Source organism: Sapajus apella, unplaced genomic scaffold, assembly GCF_009761245.1.
Source record: "Sapajus apella isolate SASKATOON/1434 unplaced genomic scaffold, GSC_monkey_1.0 scaffold29, whole genome shotgun sequence".
NCBI classification, from domain to species: domain Eukaryota; kingdom Metazoa; phylum Chordata; class Mammalia; order Primates; family Cebidae; genus Sapajus; species Sapajus apella.
In genome coordinates this window covers 10,315,712-10,335,221 of record NW_022436969.1, presented here as the reverse complement: position 1 = coordinate 10,335,221, position 19,510 = coordinate 10,315,712, and the positions used below count along the sequence as shown (strand labels likewise).

Sequence of the window (19,510 nt, the reverse complement as noted above, 5' to 3'; positions counted from 1 at the left end):
CTCTCAAATATAATCCATCTCTGAATATATTTTAAGTCATTTATGCAATTGTTTACATGTCTATAGAGTGGCAGTAATAAATTATTAATTCTATGTAATCGACCAGAGGTTATGAATATGTTTTTCACCACTGTTTCCTCAGTGTTTAGGAAACTGCCTAGCATATAGGTAGATGCTCAATAAATAGTTGTGTATTGAATAATAATAAACTGGACTTCCTGTATATAAATGCTTTGAATTGATGGTTAGCATTCTGAGATTAGGATATTGTGAGATAGGCTATCTTTAATCCTTTTGGCTTTTCTCTTCTCTATTTATATATCTTTATTTATTTATTTTTAAAATTTTTTTGAGTTGGACTCTTGCTCTGTCGCCCAGGCCAGTGTGCAGTGGCACAATCTTGGCTCACTGTAACCTCCACCTCCTGGGTTCAAGTGATTCTCCTGCCTCAGTCTCCCACTTAGATTTGACTACAGGCGCATGCCACCATGTCCAGCTAATTTTTTGTGTATATTTTTTTTTAGTAGAGATGGGGTTTCACCATGTTAGCCAGGATGGTCTTGATCTCCTGACCTTGTGATCTGCCCGCCTCAGCTTCCCAAAGTGCTGGAATTAAAAGCATGAGCCACCGCACCCAGCCTTTTATATGTCTTTGTTAATTATAAATATATATCAGATTGAGGCCAGGCGCGGTGGCTCACGCTTGTAATCCCAGCATTTTGAGAGGCCGAGGCAAGCGGATCACAAGGTCAGAAGTTCGAGACCAGCCTGGCCAAAATGGTGAAACCCCATCTCTACCAAAAATACAAAAAAAAATTAGCCGGGTGTGGTGGTACCTTCCTGTAATCCCAGCTACTCAGGAGGCTGAGGTAGGAGAATTGCTTGAACCCGGAAAGGGGAGGTTGCAGTGAGCCAAGATCGTGCCATTAAACTCCAGCCTGGGCAATAGAGCAAGACTTCGTCTCAAAACAAAACAAAACAAAACAATACACACATACACAGACACACATACACACGTTGGTTTAGGGGTCTGAAAAAAGTATATCACTTCATCAGTGAATTTGTTTTCAGTTATTTACATATAGAGATATTGCCTTTATACAATATGTAATGCCCTTTCTTATTACAACTTTTTTGTCCTGTTAATCTATATAATAGTAAATACATTGTGTCCTCATCAGACACAACTAGAAGAACTCACTCTCTTACTGTCTGCTTTTACTCTGTGTATTAAGGGGGACTGAAAGCTGATTTTTATTTTTCCTGAGATGGAGTTTCACTCTTGTTGCCCAGGCTGGAGTACAGTGGCGCCATCTCAGCTCACTGCAACCTCCACATCTTGTGTTCAAGTGATTCTCCTGCTTCAGCCTCCTGAGTAGGTGGGATGACAGGCACGTGCCTCCATGCCCAGCTAATTTTTGTATTTTTAGTAGAGATGGGGTTTCACCATGTTGGCCAGGCTGGTCTCAAGCTCCTGACCTCATGATCTGCCCACTTCAGCCTCCCAAAGTGCTGGGGTTACAGGCATGAGCCACTGTGCCCGGCCAAAAAAGTTGATTTTCAGTAAAGCAAGATGCAGCTTTTCATCCTACCAGTTTTCTCTGTTTCTTCTTTTTTCCATGTCGCCTGCTCCCACCAGGTCACCAAAGTTTTTATTCCATTTGATTTGTCTGAGTGAGGAATTATTCAGATATTAGATCTAAAGGAATAATAAGCTAGTATAAATAAAGAAGTGTTAGAAAAGGGGAAATGGGAATCTCAAGGAACTCCTGTCGGAAAGTATAGCTAAATCTCACAGAAACTTGAAACTGACAAAGCCCTGAATTTGCACATCTAGCCCGTGCTCTGCTGTCCTCTTCACAGATCAGCTTTCTCTTCATGGTTCTTGGTTCCCATACCTTAGCTTACATGTGGCTGACATAGCCCTAATTTGGATTCCAATTCTATAAACCCTTACAAATCCAGCCTCCAGTACACTGCCTGACTTTTTGTATTTATTTCAAAATTCCAAGACAAAGAGTCTGACTGTCCCAGACTGAGTCAGACGATGAGGCACAGGCTCACCAGCTGTGGCCATGGAGGTAAGTTTAAGTGGTAGAGAGGGCAGAGAACCAGGGTGAAGACGCAGCTTCTCTTAGAAGGAGTATGTGGGGAAGAAATAATAGACATTCTAGAGCCAAGCTTTTTATTATATTATGTGTTCCATTTCCTTAACCATTACTATATTTATCTACTCTATTTCCTTATCCATTATTTTTTAGAGCAGCATTTAAATTATTTCCAGTCTTTCACTGTTGTAAAATAACTGCTAAAAAAGATGTGTACCTCGTTTTTTTCCCTCTGAATTATTTCCTTGAAATTGAGACGTTTTCGGGGCAAAGAATGCGAATGTTTCTATGCTTTTTAATACGTAAAAGTATTGTATCAACTTACAAGGCCATTAGTAACATTGGTTTTCCTCACTTCAGGGTTTTCTGGAAATTGTATTGGTTGCGGAGAAAGAGGATTTCGATATTTCACGGAATTTTCAAACCACATTAACTTGAAGCTCACCACTCAGCCAAAGAAGCAGAAGCACTTAAAGTACTACCTAGTCAGAAGCTCCCAGGGTGTGCTTTCTAAGGGACCTCTTATCTGCTGGAAAGGTAGTCAATTTCCAGGAAGAAAAGGGGAGGGAATGGAGATTTTACAATGGTGACAAGTGAACCATACAAGGTTCAGGGTTCAGGTGCGATACTGATAAATATCTCAAGTTCAGAAGGATATCCAAAAATGTAAAGCCTTCTGGTAGGTTATTTGGCTTGCCCCTTACTATTTTTAACAGAGACAATTCAAGTTTAGGAAAGTGCATGTTGGCCGGGCACAGTGGCTCATGCCTGTAATCCCAGCACTTTGGAAGGCCAACGCGGGCAGATCATGAGGTCAAGAGATCAAGACCATCCTGGCCAACATGGTGAAACCCTGTCTCTACTAAAAATACAAAAATTAGCCAGGCGTGGTGGTGGGCACCTGTAATCCCAGCTACTTGGGAGGCCGAGGCAGGAGAATTGCTTGAACTTGGGGAGATAGAGGTTGCAGTGAGCAGAGATCGCACCACTGCACTCCAGCCTGGTGACAGAGCGAGACTTCATCTCTAAATAAATAAAGGAAAGTGCATGTTTCTGTATTTGTCTCTTGGGAAAGGAGTACAGCTTTCAGGGGCAAAAATGGACTCTTTCTAGCTCTTCCATCGTTTAGAGAGGACCTCAGGGTGATAGCTCCCTTTTTCTCTGTTTAATTTCTTTGGAGGTTCTCCAGCATTTTTTCTATTTTAACTAGACCTAAACATACTTAGAATAAACATTAATGTTCTCTTCATAATAACCTGGGAAAATACACTATTAAGTTGGCAAAGTGTTATTTCTTATACATTAGAAAGAACTTATTTATAAAAATGAATCCAGTTGAAAATTCACATCTTCATGTGCTTGATAGGAATTGACAGAAGTTCTCTTCACTGTGCTACAGAAAAAAAAGTATTTAATTATTATCCTATTGATCAGTTTCTTAGAGGCTAAGATTTTTTTTCTCCATTTGATATTTATCTTTAATGTTTCTATTTGATGTCTACACAAGATTTTTGCCTGAATATGAAAAACAGCATCATATTCCAAATTACAACTGCAGATTTGTTTCTGAGCCCTTCACCTTAATTTCTCTTGGTTACCTTTGAAGTAGCATTATATGGTTCTTTAGGAAATGGGTACATATTCCAAGACAGGTATTATCAGAACTTAAAGCTTGTGACCACTAAATCATAAGCTGGATAATTATAGATAAGTCTTTATCCCATACTTACCTGGCAGGGGAGATACCATGATCACGAAGGTGGTTTTCCCATGGCAAGCTTATCCATTGCACTCAGGATGTGCTGACCCCTGTGATTTCCCCAAATGTGGGCAACTGGACTGCATAATTTGTGGTAGTGGGGGACTGTGTTTGCACTTTCCCCTGGTTTTTCGTAAAAAAAAAAGAAAAAAAAAGGAGAAAGAAAGTCTTTATCCTATTTAAGGATTTTTCTCATAAAAATCAATTGAATATCATAAATCCTAAGAAAAGGATAAAAATAGGATAGATATTACCTCCCTCCCTTTTAATTTCCTTCTTTAGCCTTGTTTTGGTTGTATAAAATACTTTTAACTTCTTAGTACTCAATGGCAATTCTTCTTTCGTTTTTTTTTTTCTTTCTGAGACAGGCGCTTACTCTGTTGCCCAGGCTAGAGTATAGTGGCTCACTACAACCTCCCCCACCCTGGGCTCAAGTGATCGTCCCACCTCAGTCTCCCAAGTAGCTGGGACTACAGATGAATACCACGTGCCTGGCTAAATTTTGTATTTTTTGTAGGGATAGGATTTTGCCATGTTGCCTGGGCTGATCTCAAGCTGAAGTGATCCACCCACTTCGGCCTCTCAAAATGGTAGCATTACAGGGATGAGCCAACATGCCTGGCCTCTTCTTCCTAATAAAGAATAACATTTGTGAAAGAAACCTCACGTTTATAATAGTTGCTATTTTGGAACTGAAATTATATCTATATAATTTATATATGTACAGATAATAGCAATATACATGTATGTATATATTACATATTGGAGATACGCTCTTAGGCTAGAATACAATAGCTCTTCATAGAAAGCCATAGCATAGAAAGTTACAGAAAACTGCTTCCAGTCCTTGTATGTATCGGATAAACTTGGAGATATTCTAAAAAACCGTCTATAATTAACTTTGTCATATATAATCATTTATATTCCTTTTTCACATGCTACTTTTTGAGACTAATAGGGTGAAATTTTGTTGGAAGTTAACAGTCCCACAGGCTGTCCTAGTATTTACTTTCTACCTGAATCAGTACAAAGCACTATTAAAATATGCCAGAGGCCCATTAATACTGATTTGCTTAAAATGAAGCTTGGTATAGCATGATCAGTACCACTTTGAATATAGTCTCCTTTAATAAGAACTGGGAATAATATTAATTTGAGCATAAATTTTTCTCTACTGCCTACACATTTTTTTTGCTTCTGTTTTTGAACCTAAATTAAGGTTATGAAGAGAAGGTTGTAGGCAGCCTAGACAGACCCTTGGTTACTTTTTATACATAAACCAATCCCAGGTAGGATGTTAACTGGTATTGAAAGACTTACTAGGTTTTCATAAATTACTAATGTTTTAGCCTCTGACTTACCCATTAAACTACCATGACTATATTGGTTATGAGTATTTTTCCTCTGGGAACTAGTATATAGGGAACAAAGGTCCAATTTTTTTTGAAACTATTTATTTGCCTTCCAAACAAAAGCACTGTGTTCACTAGTTTAAATATTCTGTTGGAGTCAGGATTGGGGAAGGGAATCTCTAGAGAGGTGGCTGCCGCTTAAGGAGCAGCAATTTAATTCAGATATTTTATAGATTGTGTGCCCATCACCTGTTTTACCAAAACACTGATTATTTCATACAATGTGATTTTTACTCTTTTCCAGAATGTAGAAGCCGACAATCCTCTGCTTCTTGCCAAACTATTAAACCAAGCTCTTCAGTGTCCTCAACTGTGACCCCAGAAAATGGGACAACTAATGGATACAAAGCAGGATTCACTCAGACAGGTATGGGGTATTTTCTTTTGGCATTTCAAGCATCACATGTATATTTAATGAGGCTTCTTTTTTTTTTAAGTACTTCCTGCTGGCTGGTTTGAATAGAGAGATTTCAAAATAAAGGTATTACTTGAGTTACTATTAGAATTAGAACTCAGCCTTGAGATGGATTCATCTTTGGATGACCAGGACCGAAGTCCTTATAGTCCTGACAGTTGTTAGGAAATTTAGCTGAAGCCTAGGACCTCATTCTAGGGGAGACTGACAGTGGGCAGTAAGTAGAAATGCAGACATGAGGGAAGTCTGCATCATAGCCATGCATTGGCAAGTACTGGGGACACAGTCATGAAGACTGGAGTTCCAGGGTAGTGGGCAGGGCTCTAACTAACTGGACTACAAAGCAAGGTCCTAGGCTACGATTATGGATGACAATGGATGAATCTAGGATCTACTTTCTAGTGGTACAAGAGAGGGACTTAGTTATGAGTAACTAGATAAAATCTTAGTGCCTGAAACTAGGTCACAACATCAGGGCAGGATCAGCAGAATGACTGATCTACTACTGAGCAGATAAGCTACTCATCTGAGGCTTCTAAAAATTCCTCCAGTATAGAGCACCGGCCCAGGCCCTGAAGCCAAGATAAGATTCCAAGTGGGGCCAGGCACGTGGCTCATGCCTGTAATCCCAGCACTTTGGGAGGGTGAGGCAGGCGGATTGCCTGAGGTCGGGAGTTCAAGACCAGCCTGGTCAGCATGGAGAAACCCCGTCTCTACTAAAAATACAAAATTAGCTGGGTGTGGTGGTGTGTGCCTGTAATCCCAGCTATTTGGGAGGCTGAGGCAGGAGAATTGCTTGAACCCGGGAGGCGGAGGTTGCAGTGAGCCGAGATCACATCATTGCACTCCAGCCTGGACAAGAGACTCTGTCTCAAAAAAAAAAAAAAAAAAAAAAGATTACCGGTAGAACTTCATGGCTCCAGGGAACCAAAGGGCTGGAGGGCTTTGCCTGAAAAGATGACTGCAGATAGTATTTGAGAAAACTACTCAAAACCAGCCTTGGTTATATCTCAGACAAGAAGGAAAGTATTTTAAAAGACTTTGTGAATTTTTTTCATGTCACTTGTTTTTTATAGAGTACATTTTACTTGTCTGATATGCAAACTTCATAGCCTATCTACTTTGCCAGTGTTTACTCAACCACAAATTGATAATTAAGTGGTCTTCATTTGCTACATAACATACCTCTTTCAAATTAGTGTGAAATTCTGATGAGCTGGTCAATTGTTTCTACTCAAGGTATAAGTGATTATTAGAATATGTTAGCAATAGCAGCAATGATAATAAGGCTAACTTTCTTTGGGGCATTTCTTGCTATGTGCCTGTACTCAGCTAAGTCCACCTCTTCCTGGATTGTAAAAAGTTTGGCTTTTAAATTGCCCGGGAGATTTAGATAGAGGCTCTGATTTAAGAGAATAAGCCACTTCTCTTTAGAATAAATGAAAGAACATGGTGTCACGAGGTATTCTGGAAAGAAACAAGATAGCATTTGGATCTGGGCATTGAAAAATGAGCCATCATTATATTAATGACACACCTACATGTCTCTCTTAGAATATCATTTTAGTAATTTGATTGATCCCATGGTATATGTTATTAAGCCCACAGTGTTAAAAGCTAAGATTTACTTTATTACAACAAAAATGTATCAAGTGTTTATTTTGTTTTAAGAACCTTATCAAATGCTATAAGGCAGGGTTCCAGTACTCAACTGATGTCTGCAATGATTTAAAAACCATTCATGGCTGGGTATGGTAGCTCACGCCTGTAATCCCAGCACTTTGGGAGGCCGAGGTGGGAGGATCACTGGAGGTCAGGAGTTAGAGACCATCCTGGCTAACATGGCAAAACCCTGTGTCTATCAAATACACAAAAATTAGCTGGAAATGGTGGTATGTGCCTGTAATCCCAGCTACTTTGGAGGCTGAGGCACGAGAATCAGTTGCATCTATGAGGTGGAAGTTGCAGTGAGCCAAGATCGTGCCACTGTACTCCAGCCTGGGTGACAGAGTGAGACTCCATCTCAAAAGAAAAAAAAAATTAGGCCGGGCGCGGTGGCTCAAGCCTGTAATCCCAGCACTTTGGGAGGCCAAGGCGGGTGGATCACGAGGTCAAGAGATCGAGACCATCCTGGTCAACATGGTGAAACCCCGTCTCTACTAAAACTACAAAAAATTAGCTGGGCATGGTGGCACGTGCCTGTAATCCCAGCTACTCAGGAGGCTGAGGCAGGAGAATTGCCTGAACCCAGGAGGCGGAGGTTGCGGTAAGCCGAGATCGCGCCATTGCACTCCAGCCTGGGTAACAAGAGCGAAACTCCGTCTCAAAAAAAAAAAAAAAAAAAAATGAATATAAGGGATTAAAGAACAATAAAACAGGGCCAGGCTTGGTGGTTTATGCCCATAATCCCAGCACTTTGGTAGGTAGGCCTAGACGTGTGGATCCTTTGAGCTCAGGAGTTTGAGATCAGCTTGGGCAACATAGTGAAACTCCATCTCTACTAAAAATACAAAAATTAGCCGGGTGCTGTTGCAGTGAGCCTAGATACCGCCACAGCACTCTGGCCTGGCAACAGAGCCAGACCCTGTCTTAAAAAATTAAAAAATGGCCGAGTAATGGCTCGTGCCTGTAATCCCAGCACTTTGGGAAGCTGAGGCAGGCAGATCACAAGGTCAGGAGATCGAGACCATCCTGACCACATAGTCAAACCTGGTCTCTACTAGAATACAAAAAATTAGCCTGGCATGGTGGTGCATGCCTGTAGTCTCAGCTACTCAGGAGGCTGAGGGAGGGGAATCACTTGAACCCAGGAGGCAGGGGTTGCAGTGAGCCAAGATCACACCACTGCACTCCAGCCTGGGTAACAAGAGCGAAACTCCGTCTCAAGAAAAGAGAAAAAAAAAAAGAAAAAAAAGAAAAAGAACAATAAAACATGTAACCTTTCCTAAGAGGGAGAGGTAGGTATATAACCAGTGGTACCTGAAAATAATGACAAGATATTAAAATGTTAATAAGAAGTAATACAATTTTAATTCTACCAGGAAATATACTTTGTAAACAAATTTTGCTTTGAAAGAGGAAATCAAGATTCAGGCTTTAGCAAAGTCTCCTGCAGTTGCCATGATGAGACACAGACCAGGAACAAGGGGAAGGCACTGACTGACTCACTGTGAACACAGTGGCCAAGTTTTATGCTCACATTCTTTTGTGTCCCTGGTGAGGATGTAAGTGGTAATCTGACTATGAAAATTAGTTGTTAACAGTTTCAGATACAACCCAGAAAATTTAATAAAAGAAAGTGCCTTTACAAGTGATACTTTGTATCTAAAATTTTCATGTAAATGAATTGTAATTTCTTTCTTCTGACACTTGAATATAATGGGCTGTAGAAATTTCATGTTGGCATTATGATACCATTGCAAATATTAGCATATACAGCACCTCCTTAACTTTAGATCGATTGAGATTCACCTTTCTGTAGGAGATTGCCTTCTTCCTAATCTTAATCTACAGTCAGTGACTGCCTGTAATCCACAATTTTTAACCTCAAGTATGGGTACATGCATTGCATAGTATTTGAAGCAGAGTTTAATGCATTATTTGCATGCCTTTGTCTTGAGTTCTACCTGCTAAGTTCTGTATGTTCTCTTCTGGCTGGGTTACCACTTACTGTTTGCCTATTTTCTCTTAATCTTTTATTTTCTTTTCTTTTTTTTTTGAGACGGAGTCTCACTATGAACCCCAGGCTGGAGCGCAATGGCATGATCTCGGCTCACTGCAACCTCCACCTCCTGGGTTCAAGCAGTTCTCCTGCCCCAGCCTCCCGAATAGCTGGGACTACAGGTACACCCCACCACACCTGGCTAATTTTTGTATTTTTAGTATAGATGGGGTTTCACCATATTGGCCAGGCCGATCTTGAACTCCTGACCTCAAGTGATCTGCCTGCTTTGGCTTCCCAAGGTGCTAGGATTACATGGTGAGCCACCGTGCCTGGTCTTCTCTTAACATTTTCGTGTAATTGCTAATTCAAATTTTGGTCTCCAATCTCAGTGAAATATTTTATTATTTTTACTGAAGGGGGCTATATTTTTATCTACCTGCATTATAAACTTAACACACATACATATGATGTTTAATCAGGATAAGAATTCAAGAATAGATGAAAGATTTATTTGTCTAACTCAGGATTTTGAAAATTTCCAAGTTTTTTACTAAAGGATTTATTGTTTTAATTCTTGTAATTAGGTCGATGAGCCATTTTGAGTTATTTTTTGTATAGTATGAAATGAGAGTTTAAATTCATCCTTTCACCTATGGATGTCCAATTTCAGACCATCTTCTCATTAGTGAATTGCATTTGTCAAAAATCAGCTGACTCTAAATATAAGGATTTGTTTCTGGAAAAATTGCTAAAATGGACCTCTTTAAAATTCAAAACTTTTGCACTTCAAAAGTCAATTGACTCTAAATATAAGGATTTGTTTTTGGAAAAATTGATAAAATGGACCTCATCAAAATTCAAAACTTTTACACTTCAAAATTTTAAGGATGAAGAAAATGTGGTTTATATACACAATGGAATTCTATTTAGTCATAAAGAAAAGAATTAAATCCTGTTATTTGCAGGAACATGGATGGAACCGAAGGTCATTATGATAAATGAAATAAGTCAGGCACAGAATGACAAATATCACATGTTCTCACTTACTCGTGGGAGCTAAAAACAGTTGATCTCATAGAGAAAGAGAGTAGAATAATGGTTACCAGAGGCTGCAAAGGATGAGGAGGTGGGAGTGAAGAGAGGTTGGCTAGTATGTATAAAGTTAGCTAGAAAGAATAAGTTCTAGTGTTTGACAGCAGAGTAGCATAACTATCATTATCAATAATATACATTTTTAAATTGCTAGAAGATTTGAATGTTTCCAACATATACACAAAAATGATAAATATTTGAGGTGATATCCTGCATATCCTGATTTGATCATTACATATTGTATGCATGTATCAAAACATTATGTGTACCCCGTAAATATGCACAGTTATGTATCAATAAAAAGACACCATTAAGAAATGAAAAGACAAAATACAGAGTGGTAAAAATATTGGCAAAACACAAATCTAATAAAGTATTAACATCCAGAATTTACAAAAGCGTAATAATAAGATGACAAACAAACCGACTGAAATGTGGGCAAAGGATTTGGAATACACATTTTTTCAAAATATATATACAAATGGCTAACAAGCACATGAAAATATGCTCAATATCACTAGGGAAATGCAAGTCAAAACCATAATGAGGGGTGGGTGCAGTGGCTTACGCCTATAATCCCAACACTTTGGGAGGCCAAGGCGGGTGGATCACCTGAGGTCAGGAGTTCAAGACCAGCCTGGCCAACACGGTGAAATCCTGTTTCTACTAAAAATACAAAATTAGGCTTTGTGACACGCACCTGTAATTCCAGCTACTTGGGAGGCTGAGGCAGGAGAATCGCTTGAACCCGAGAGGTGGAGGTTGCAGTGAGCCAAGATTGCGCCATTGCACTCCAGCCTGGGCAAAAGATCAAAACTCCGTCTCAAAAAAAAAAAAAAAAAAAAAAGATACTACTTCACATCCTCTAGAATGGCTGTCATAAAAAAGACAGTAACAAGTGTCTGTGAGTGTGGAGAAATTGGAACCATTATACACCACTGATAGGAATGTGTTGGTAAAATGTGGCAGCCTTTTGGAATATAGTTTGGCAATTTCTCAAAAAGTTGAACATAAAACTACCATGCGACCCAGCAATTTCACTCCCAGGTATCTACCCAAGAGAAATGAAAATATATATTCTTATAAAAACTTGCATGCAAATGTTCATAGCATCATTATTCGTTATAGTAAAAAACTATAAACAACCTAAATGTCAATTAACTTGTGAATGGCTAGACAAAAATGTGATAACGTCAATATGATGGAATGCCAAGCGGCAATAACAAGAAACAAACTGTCGACACCTGCTACATCATGGATGAATTTCAAAAATATGATGTTAAGTGAAAGAAACCAGAAGAAAGAGACCACATATTGTATGGTTCTTTGTGTATGAAATGTGCAGACAAGGCAAATTTATAGAGGAAGGAAGTAAATTAGTGCTTGCCTGGAGCAGAGAGTGGGAATGGAGAGAAACAGAAAATGGGGTGTAAGCATTCTTATTAAGGGGATGAAAATATGGTGATGGTTAAACAACTTGGTAAAGTTACTAAAAATCATTGAATTGTATACTCGAAATACTTGAAATGGGCAAATTTTATACATAAACTTTACCTCAATTAAGCTATAAAAATAGATTAAAAAGTTGCTCTGAGAAAATTAATAATCCTTTCAGGTGGCACTGCTTCTCTTTCAGTGTAATACAGTCTAATTTATTGAATATCTACAGTGTGGTGGGCACTATTTCAGAGCAGATGGTAAACAGCACAGGGCTGGGAGTCTCAATCCTGCTATTCAGATACTGTACCCGATATATTGGCTGACAATTGGGATATCAATTTTTCTGTGCTTCAGTTTTCTTTGCACATTTACAAAAACTGAAATTAACAATGCCTGTTTTGCAACTTTGTGAGACATGGCTTAGCCTTGCTACCACACTTCTGCTTGTGTGATGCTGTTCCGTTATAATGATTTGCAAACCATCTATATTCTCTTATACACTAGAAGCTGTATGCTCTTTTTGTTTATCTGTGTATAACCTAGTACCTGACAGATGCCTGGAAATGTTGCTTGAATTCTGTTTTTATTTAAATTAGAAATTAGCACTTGGGGATTATTAATTTAGTCTTTATTAATTTATTAATATTCCTGGTATATACTATCTTTCTTTCTCTTTCTTTCTTTTCTTTCTTTCCCTTCCTTCCTCCTTCCCTCCTTCCTTCTCTCCTTCCTTCCTTCCTTCTCTATTTCTTTCTCCCTCCCTCCCTTCCTTCCTTCCTTTCTTCTTTCTGACAGAGTCTTGCTCTGTTGCCCAGGCTGGAGTGCAGTAGCATGATCTTGGCTCACTAGAACCTCTGCCTTCTGTGTTCAAGCGATTCTCCTGCCTCAGCCTCCTGAGTAGCTGGGACTACAGGCATGTGCCACCATGCCCAACTAATTTTTGTATTTTTAGTACAGATGGGATTTTACCATGTTGGTCAGGATGGTCTTGATCTCTTAACCTTGTGATTTGCCCACCTTAACTTCCCAAAGTGCTGGGATTACAGACGTGAGCCACTGCACCCAGCCAGTATGTACTATTTTTCTAAATGAAGATAATATGCTCATCCACCATTAGGAGGATACATGTTTTATCCCCTAGTTTGTAGGGCTTTGCCCCGTCACTAATAGTACGGCTTTTAGGAAGACTCTATGAAGCAGGGCCACTTAATGATTTTCTTGGGCCCTAGGTATGTTTGCCGACGTGGGCTCTTCCTCTGTAGAAAAATATGTAAAATTATGTTTTATAACTGTTGGTGTAAAGGTGAATATATTATTATAATATTATATATAAAGCCCGGGCACAGTGTCTTATTCCTGTAATCCCAGCATTTTGGGTAGATTGCTTGACCCCGAAGTTCATGACCAGCCTGGGCAACATGGCAAAACCCTGTCTCTACAAAAAAAATGTAAAACTTAGCCAGACTTGGTGGCAGGTGCCTGTAGTCCCAGCTACTGGGAAGGCTGAGGCAGGAGAATTGCTTGAACCCAGAAGGTGGAGGTTGCAGTGAGCCAAGATTGTGCCACTAAACTCCAGCCCGGGCAACAAGAGTGAGACTTTGTCCCCCCACCAAAAAAAAAGCAGAAAGTGCTGATCAGAAAGGAGAAGACTGATATTTTACTACAGTAAAATAATTTCTAACTATTAGGAGTCACCGTAGAGTGAAAACAAGCCATAAATTGGGAGATGATATGTGTAATACATAAAACTAACAAAGAACTAGTATCAAGAACATGTAAAGAATACTTTTGAGCCAGGCACAGTGGCTCATGCCTGTAATTCTCACACTTAGGGAGGATAAGGCAGGAGGATCACTTGAGCCTAGGGGTGGAGGCTGCAGTGAGCTATGATCTTGCCACTGCACTCTAGCCTGGGCAACAGAGCTAGTCTCTATTTTTTTTTTTTAATTATGAATTAATAAGAAACATATGTCAACAGAGAACATGAGCAGGGACCTCAACAGGCATTTCACAAAAGAGGATATCCAAGTGGGCAATAAATACATGAAAACATAATTAATCACTTTGGTAATCAGGAAAATTAGATAAAAAATACAAGACACTATATGCATATTCTAAATTGGCAGTGAATTTAATTATGACAGTAGTAGATGTTGGTAAGGATTTTGAGCAATAAGAACTAATATACACTACTTGTAGGATATTAATTGATACCAAGTCTCTGTAAGTAAGTTGCAATACATAGTAAAGTAGAAAATGTACATATCCTCTGATCCAGCTACTTCATTCTAAGGAACCTTTTGTATGTGTGCACCAAGAGGTATGTACAAGATTGTTCATGGCAGTGTTCTTCACAGTCACCTTAAACAGGAAACAACTAAAGTGTTCATTAAAAATAGAATGGATAAGTAAATTGTGAGATATTTATATTTAGGGCCACGTGAGGTGGCTCAAGCCTGTAGTCCTGGCTCTTTGGGAGGCTGAGGCTGCTGGATTACTTGAGCTCAGGAGTTCAAAGACTAGCCTTGTCTTGAACATGGCAAAATCTTGTCTCTACAAAAAATACAAAAAGAAATTTAAAAATTAGCAATGTGTGTTGACACACGTCTATAGTCCCAGCTAGTGGAGCTGAGGCAGAAGGATCTCTTGAGCCCAGGAAGTCGAGACTACAGTGAGCTGTGATCTCACCACTGCACTCCAGCCTGGGCAACAGAGTGACACCCTGTCTCAAAACAACAACAATTATATATATATAATGAAATAGCAAATGGCAATGAAAATAAACAACTATACCTAGCACTATAGATTAATCTTACAAAGATGATATTGAACAAAAAGTCATTCACAAAAGACTCTGTCCAATATTATTTCAATGCTATTACATTAAAGGCAAAACTAAACTATTTAAGGAATGCGTACATAACACAGTGGTCACCTCTGGACAGAGGGAAGGAGATGGGATGAGGAAGAGCACACAGGAGGTACTGGCTGCTGACAGTATTTTGTTTTGTTTTTTTCTTTGACTTGGATGGTGGTTACATAGATATTTGCCTTGTGATTATTCCTTAAGCTATATATAAATGTTTTATGCACTGTTCTGTATAATGATACATCTCAATGAGAATAAAAGGGAGATTTACCTCCCCCCCCCCGCTACCAAACTACATACATGTACTAATGTATGAAGTCCTCATACTTTGATAGCAAGTGGTATCATAGGCAGGGATGCTATGGTATAATAATAATGTTTAAGTCTTTTGAGTTTTTCTGTTTCCCACTGTGGTGATTGTACAGTGGGATTATTGCTGTCATAGTAATCTCTCATAGCTGACCGTACTGTGTAAGAAGGGAGTGGGCAGGAACAACCCTAAATGGAACTCTGTAAGTATCCAACACTTTTCCTTCCCTGCCCCCCACCATGGCTTCCTTACCTTTGCTTTCCAAGAGTTTAGAGCTTTTATGCTGCCCTCTGTGTGTCCAGAATATTCTGTGATCTGCCACCCCCTAACCTAGGCCTGCCCTGCTCACACAGCCTATCATTTTGTTTCCATTTTGCCTGGATGACTTCTCTGTCCCTGGTGATGGCTGTTTAGGAAGCAGATTGGGAGTGTATCATTGAACAGTCCCTAAGATGTGGCTGTGTTTGCCTCCTGCTTTGTGTCCTCCTTTGGGCACTTACCTTCCCCTTTCCCTCTGTAGGTACATCAAAAGTTCCTCCAGCATGATTTTCCTAATTTAGTTTCTTACGAATACTCAGTTAATGCTTTTCTTTAACAGTCTCGTTTCCAAATATGGCGAGAACGCTTTGGCAAATTTGCCCACTTCTAACCAGATATTGAGAACACTCAGACTTTTCCTTTACACGGTAAACTCCTTGAGGGTAGGGATTGTATCTTTGTCTTATTCCCTTATTGTATCCCCAGAGCGTAAGATAGTACCTGGCACGCTGAAGAGGCTCAATAAATATTTGATGAATCCATGGATGGGAGAGAGAAGGAAAACAATAATTACTCCCCTCTGAGACAGGAGAGGAGGCTAAGGGCTGTGAATGTGCTTGTGAGACTTTTATTCCTGCCAAAGAGAAAATGTAACCCCACCTAGGTAGAGATGGCATGAACAGGAAAAAAAAAAAAAAAGAGAAAATGCAACCCTTTAGTAAGCATGAGGAAGAATATCCTGCTTTGTGGAAATGAAGAAACCCATAAGTAATAACAGCGAAGTCATTTTCCCTTATTACACTAGCCAAAATATTTTATTTCAGAGATAAAATTCAGTGCTGGTAAAACTGACACTCTCAGCCAGGCTGGTGAAGGTGAACAGTGTTGTTAACTTTTAAGAAAGCAGTTTAGCAATATGTAACAAGAACATTAAAAATATTTATACCTGAGGAGGAGGAGAAGAAAAAATTATACCTTTTGCTAGAACAATCTCACTTTACAGGGCTTACCCAAGAAAATAAGTGAAATGGAGAGTCAAGATATTCACTGCAGTTCCCTTTTTATTAACTAAAAAGGAGAAGCAACCTTAGTGTAGAAACAATTGAGCAAATCGTGCCATACACACATGATGAAAATGCTAAAAAAAAAGATCATTGTGAACGGTGTAGCCACATAGGAAATAATTCTGTAAACCAATAAAAATAAAATTGAAACTATTTTTTTGGTCATATTATGTAAAAAGATGTGAATAAAACATAGAAAGGCACTAGTAGAAGAAAAAAAAAACTGGTTTGTGGGAGAAGTAAGATTTTAGCATGTTTGTTTCTATTTCTGAATTTTTATAATTTTCATAAACATACAAAAATTCTCAAAATTAATCCAAATGTATAGGTTAGTAGAAAATGTCTGCTTTTTACTGATCCCTCGTCAGCTCTTTGCATGTGTAGAAATAAAGGCCAATACCTAATGTAGATAAGTTCAAGATACAGCTAGATGATAACATAACTAGAATTTGAACTCTCTCTCTGCTCACTACTGAACAATTATATTGGGCAATTACTGGGTACTAGGAGATGAGGATACAAAGATGATATTGAGCTCTACCCAGAGTTCTGTAAAATCCTCATGTATATCAGACTTCAAGAGCAGAATCAGGGTGGTAGGAACAGGAAAACAAAGGGAGAACACTGTGGTTACAGAATCAGTAGAAGATCAGCTCAACATTCACTCCTGACCCAAATGGAGAAAAGAGACTGGATTTACCCTCTCCCTGAAACAACTACAACAAAATACAGACAAAAATACATTTAAAAAGATGTTTAAATACACTGTACATCAGGCAACAAAGAATAGTGGTCCCTGAGAGATGGGAAACAATGTGAGTCTTATGATTGTCCAAGCTTGCTGTCCTCACAATTTCTAGACCATGATATAAGGAGAGGAAAGTGGTAGAACCCAGCAGACTCCTTCAGTCAAGTAGAAGGAACTGAGAGGGGAGACCTTTATATTAACTAAAAAGGAGAAGTAACCTTAGTGTACCTTTTGCTAGAGTTCATAAGACCAAGTACCAGAGGGAAGAGAGCTGCACAAAGAAGAGAGAAACTCAAAGATGTGCAGAGGGTACCTCAAATATTCAACATAGTATTACTGGTACCTGCATGTGAAGAAACTACTCAAAGCTGATTTTTTAAATATTTTTATTTTTATTTTTTATTTTTATCAGCAATGTGAAAACAGAAAAGCTTATTTTTAAAAAGTACCATTCAAGCCAAGTGTGGTGGCTCACATCTATAATCCCAGCATTTTACAAGGCTGAGGTGAGAGGATTGCTTGAACTCAGGAGTTCGAGACCAGCCTGGGCAACCTGATGAGAGACCATGTCTCTACAAAAAATAAAGAAATTAGTTGGGCATGGTGGCATGTGCCAATAGCACTGGCTACTCTGGAGTCTGATGCAGTAGGAATGCTTGAGGCTGCAGTGAGCTATGATTGAACCACTGCACTCCAGATCAGGCAGCAGAATGAAACTCTGTCCCAAAGGAAGGAAGGGAGGGAGGGAGGGAATGAAGGAAAGAAAGTAGGAAGGAAGGGAGAGAGGGGAGGGAGAACAAGAAGGAAGGAGAAGGAAAATGAAAGAAAGAAAGAAAGAACCATCCAAAGGGATTACAGGAAACTGCTCAGCATTCACACAGGGCCAAGAAAAGTGGCTGTTCCCACCAGCCAAATGGAAAAAACACATAACACATCAGAACTAAGAGTACTTAGGAGGGTCTTGTCTCAGTAACAGATAATACTTAGCCTTAGACTGAGCACTGCTCCACCCCTGCTTAAAATAAATGAAAGCAAGACCCCAAAAGATCAAATTGTTTCCAAATAATTTAACTGTATACCAAAACAAAGATCCAGGATATTTATAGGAAAATAAAAATACTCAGCACCCAACAAGATAAAATTAACAATGCATGACATCCAATGAAAGATTGCCAGGGTGTGGCCAGGCACAGTGGTTCACGCCTGTAATCCCAGCACTTTGGGAGGCCAAGGTGGGCAGATCACAAGGTCAGGAGTTCAAGACCAACCTGACCAACATGGTGAAACCCCTATCTACTAAAAATACAAAAATGAGCTGGGCGTGGTGGTGTGCGCCTGTAATCCCAGCTACTCAGGAGGCTGAGGCAGGAGAATCCCTTAAACCCGGGAGGCAGAGGTTGCAGTGAGCTGAGAACATGCCACTGCACTCCAGCCTGGGTGACAAAATGAGACTCCGTCTAAAAAAAAAAAAAAAAGATTACCAGGGTGCAAAGATGCAGGAAAATACAACTAATACCAAGGAGATTAATCAATCAAAACAAATGCAGAATGGACACATGTTAGAGTCAACAGAGAGGGACATTAAAACAGTAACTATATTTCATATCTTCAAAAAGTTAGTAGACATGGCAGATACAAAAAAGACTCAAACTTCAGTGTTTGAGTGTTTGAGATGAAAAGTACACTAAATGGGGATTAACAAGAGAAAAAGAAAAGAATAATGAAAGCACAGTATTAGAAACTACCTGCTACTAAATTCAGAAACAACAACAACAACAAAATGAAATGGACATCAGTGAGCTGTGGGACAACTACAGGCAGCGTAATATACTAGTAATTGGAGGCTCTGAAGGTATGAGAGACAAATATATATATTTGGAGAAATAATGCCCAAAAAGTTCCCAAACTTGATGAAGATTATAAACCACAGATCCAAGGCATTCAGTGAACCTCAAGCATAAGAAACATAAAGAAAACTACACCAAAGCATATTATTATAAATTGCTCAATACTGGGCGCAGTAGCTCATGCCTGTAATCCCAGCGCTTTGGGAGGCTGATATAGGGGGATCACTCGAGGTCAGGAGTTCGAGACCAGCCTGGCCAAAATGGTGCAACCCCATCTCTACAAAAAGCAAAAAAATTAACCACGCATGGTGGCGGGCACCTGTAATTCCAGCTACTTGGGAGACTGAGGCAGGAGAATCACTGGGAGGCAGAGGTTGCAGTGAGCTGAGATTGCACTACTGCACACCAGCCTGGGCAACACAGCAAGACTCCACTCTCAAAATAAATAATAAATAAATAAATTGCTCAAAAGCAACAATAAAGCGAAAATCTTAAATGCAGCCAGAGAGAAAAGACATGTACAG

At 39.4% G+C, this 19,510-nt stretch overlaps 1 protein-coding gene and 1 non-coding gene across 5 annotated transcripts in view; both read left to right on the top strand.

Moving 5' to 3' along the window:
• Positions 1-19,510, top strand: part of GREB1L (GREB1 like retinoic acid receptor coactivator) — a 316,301-nt gene that overhangs the window by 173,948 nt on the left and 122,843 nt on the right. For all 4 annotated transcript variants that reach the window (XR_004273436.1, XM_032293228.1, XM_032293226.1 and 1 more), the window contains 2 exons: positions 2,469-2,645; positions 5,524-5,646. Coding sequence is in view for 3 of the 4 variants with exons in the window: in XM_032293228.1 (XP_032149119.1) it covers positions 2,469-2,645; positions 5,524-5,646 (300 nt within the window). In the remaining variant the exon portion in view is untranslated. The remainder of the gene's footprint in view (positions 1-2,468; positions 2,646-5,523; positions 5,647-19,510) is intronic.
• On the top strand, positions 3,831-3,993 carry LOC116561609. Its single transcript, XR_004273514.1, has one exon. It is a non-coding gene; the product is annotated as a U1 spliceosomal RNA (small nuclear RNA).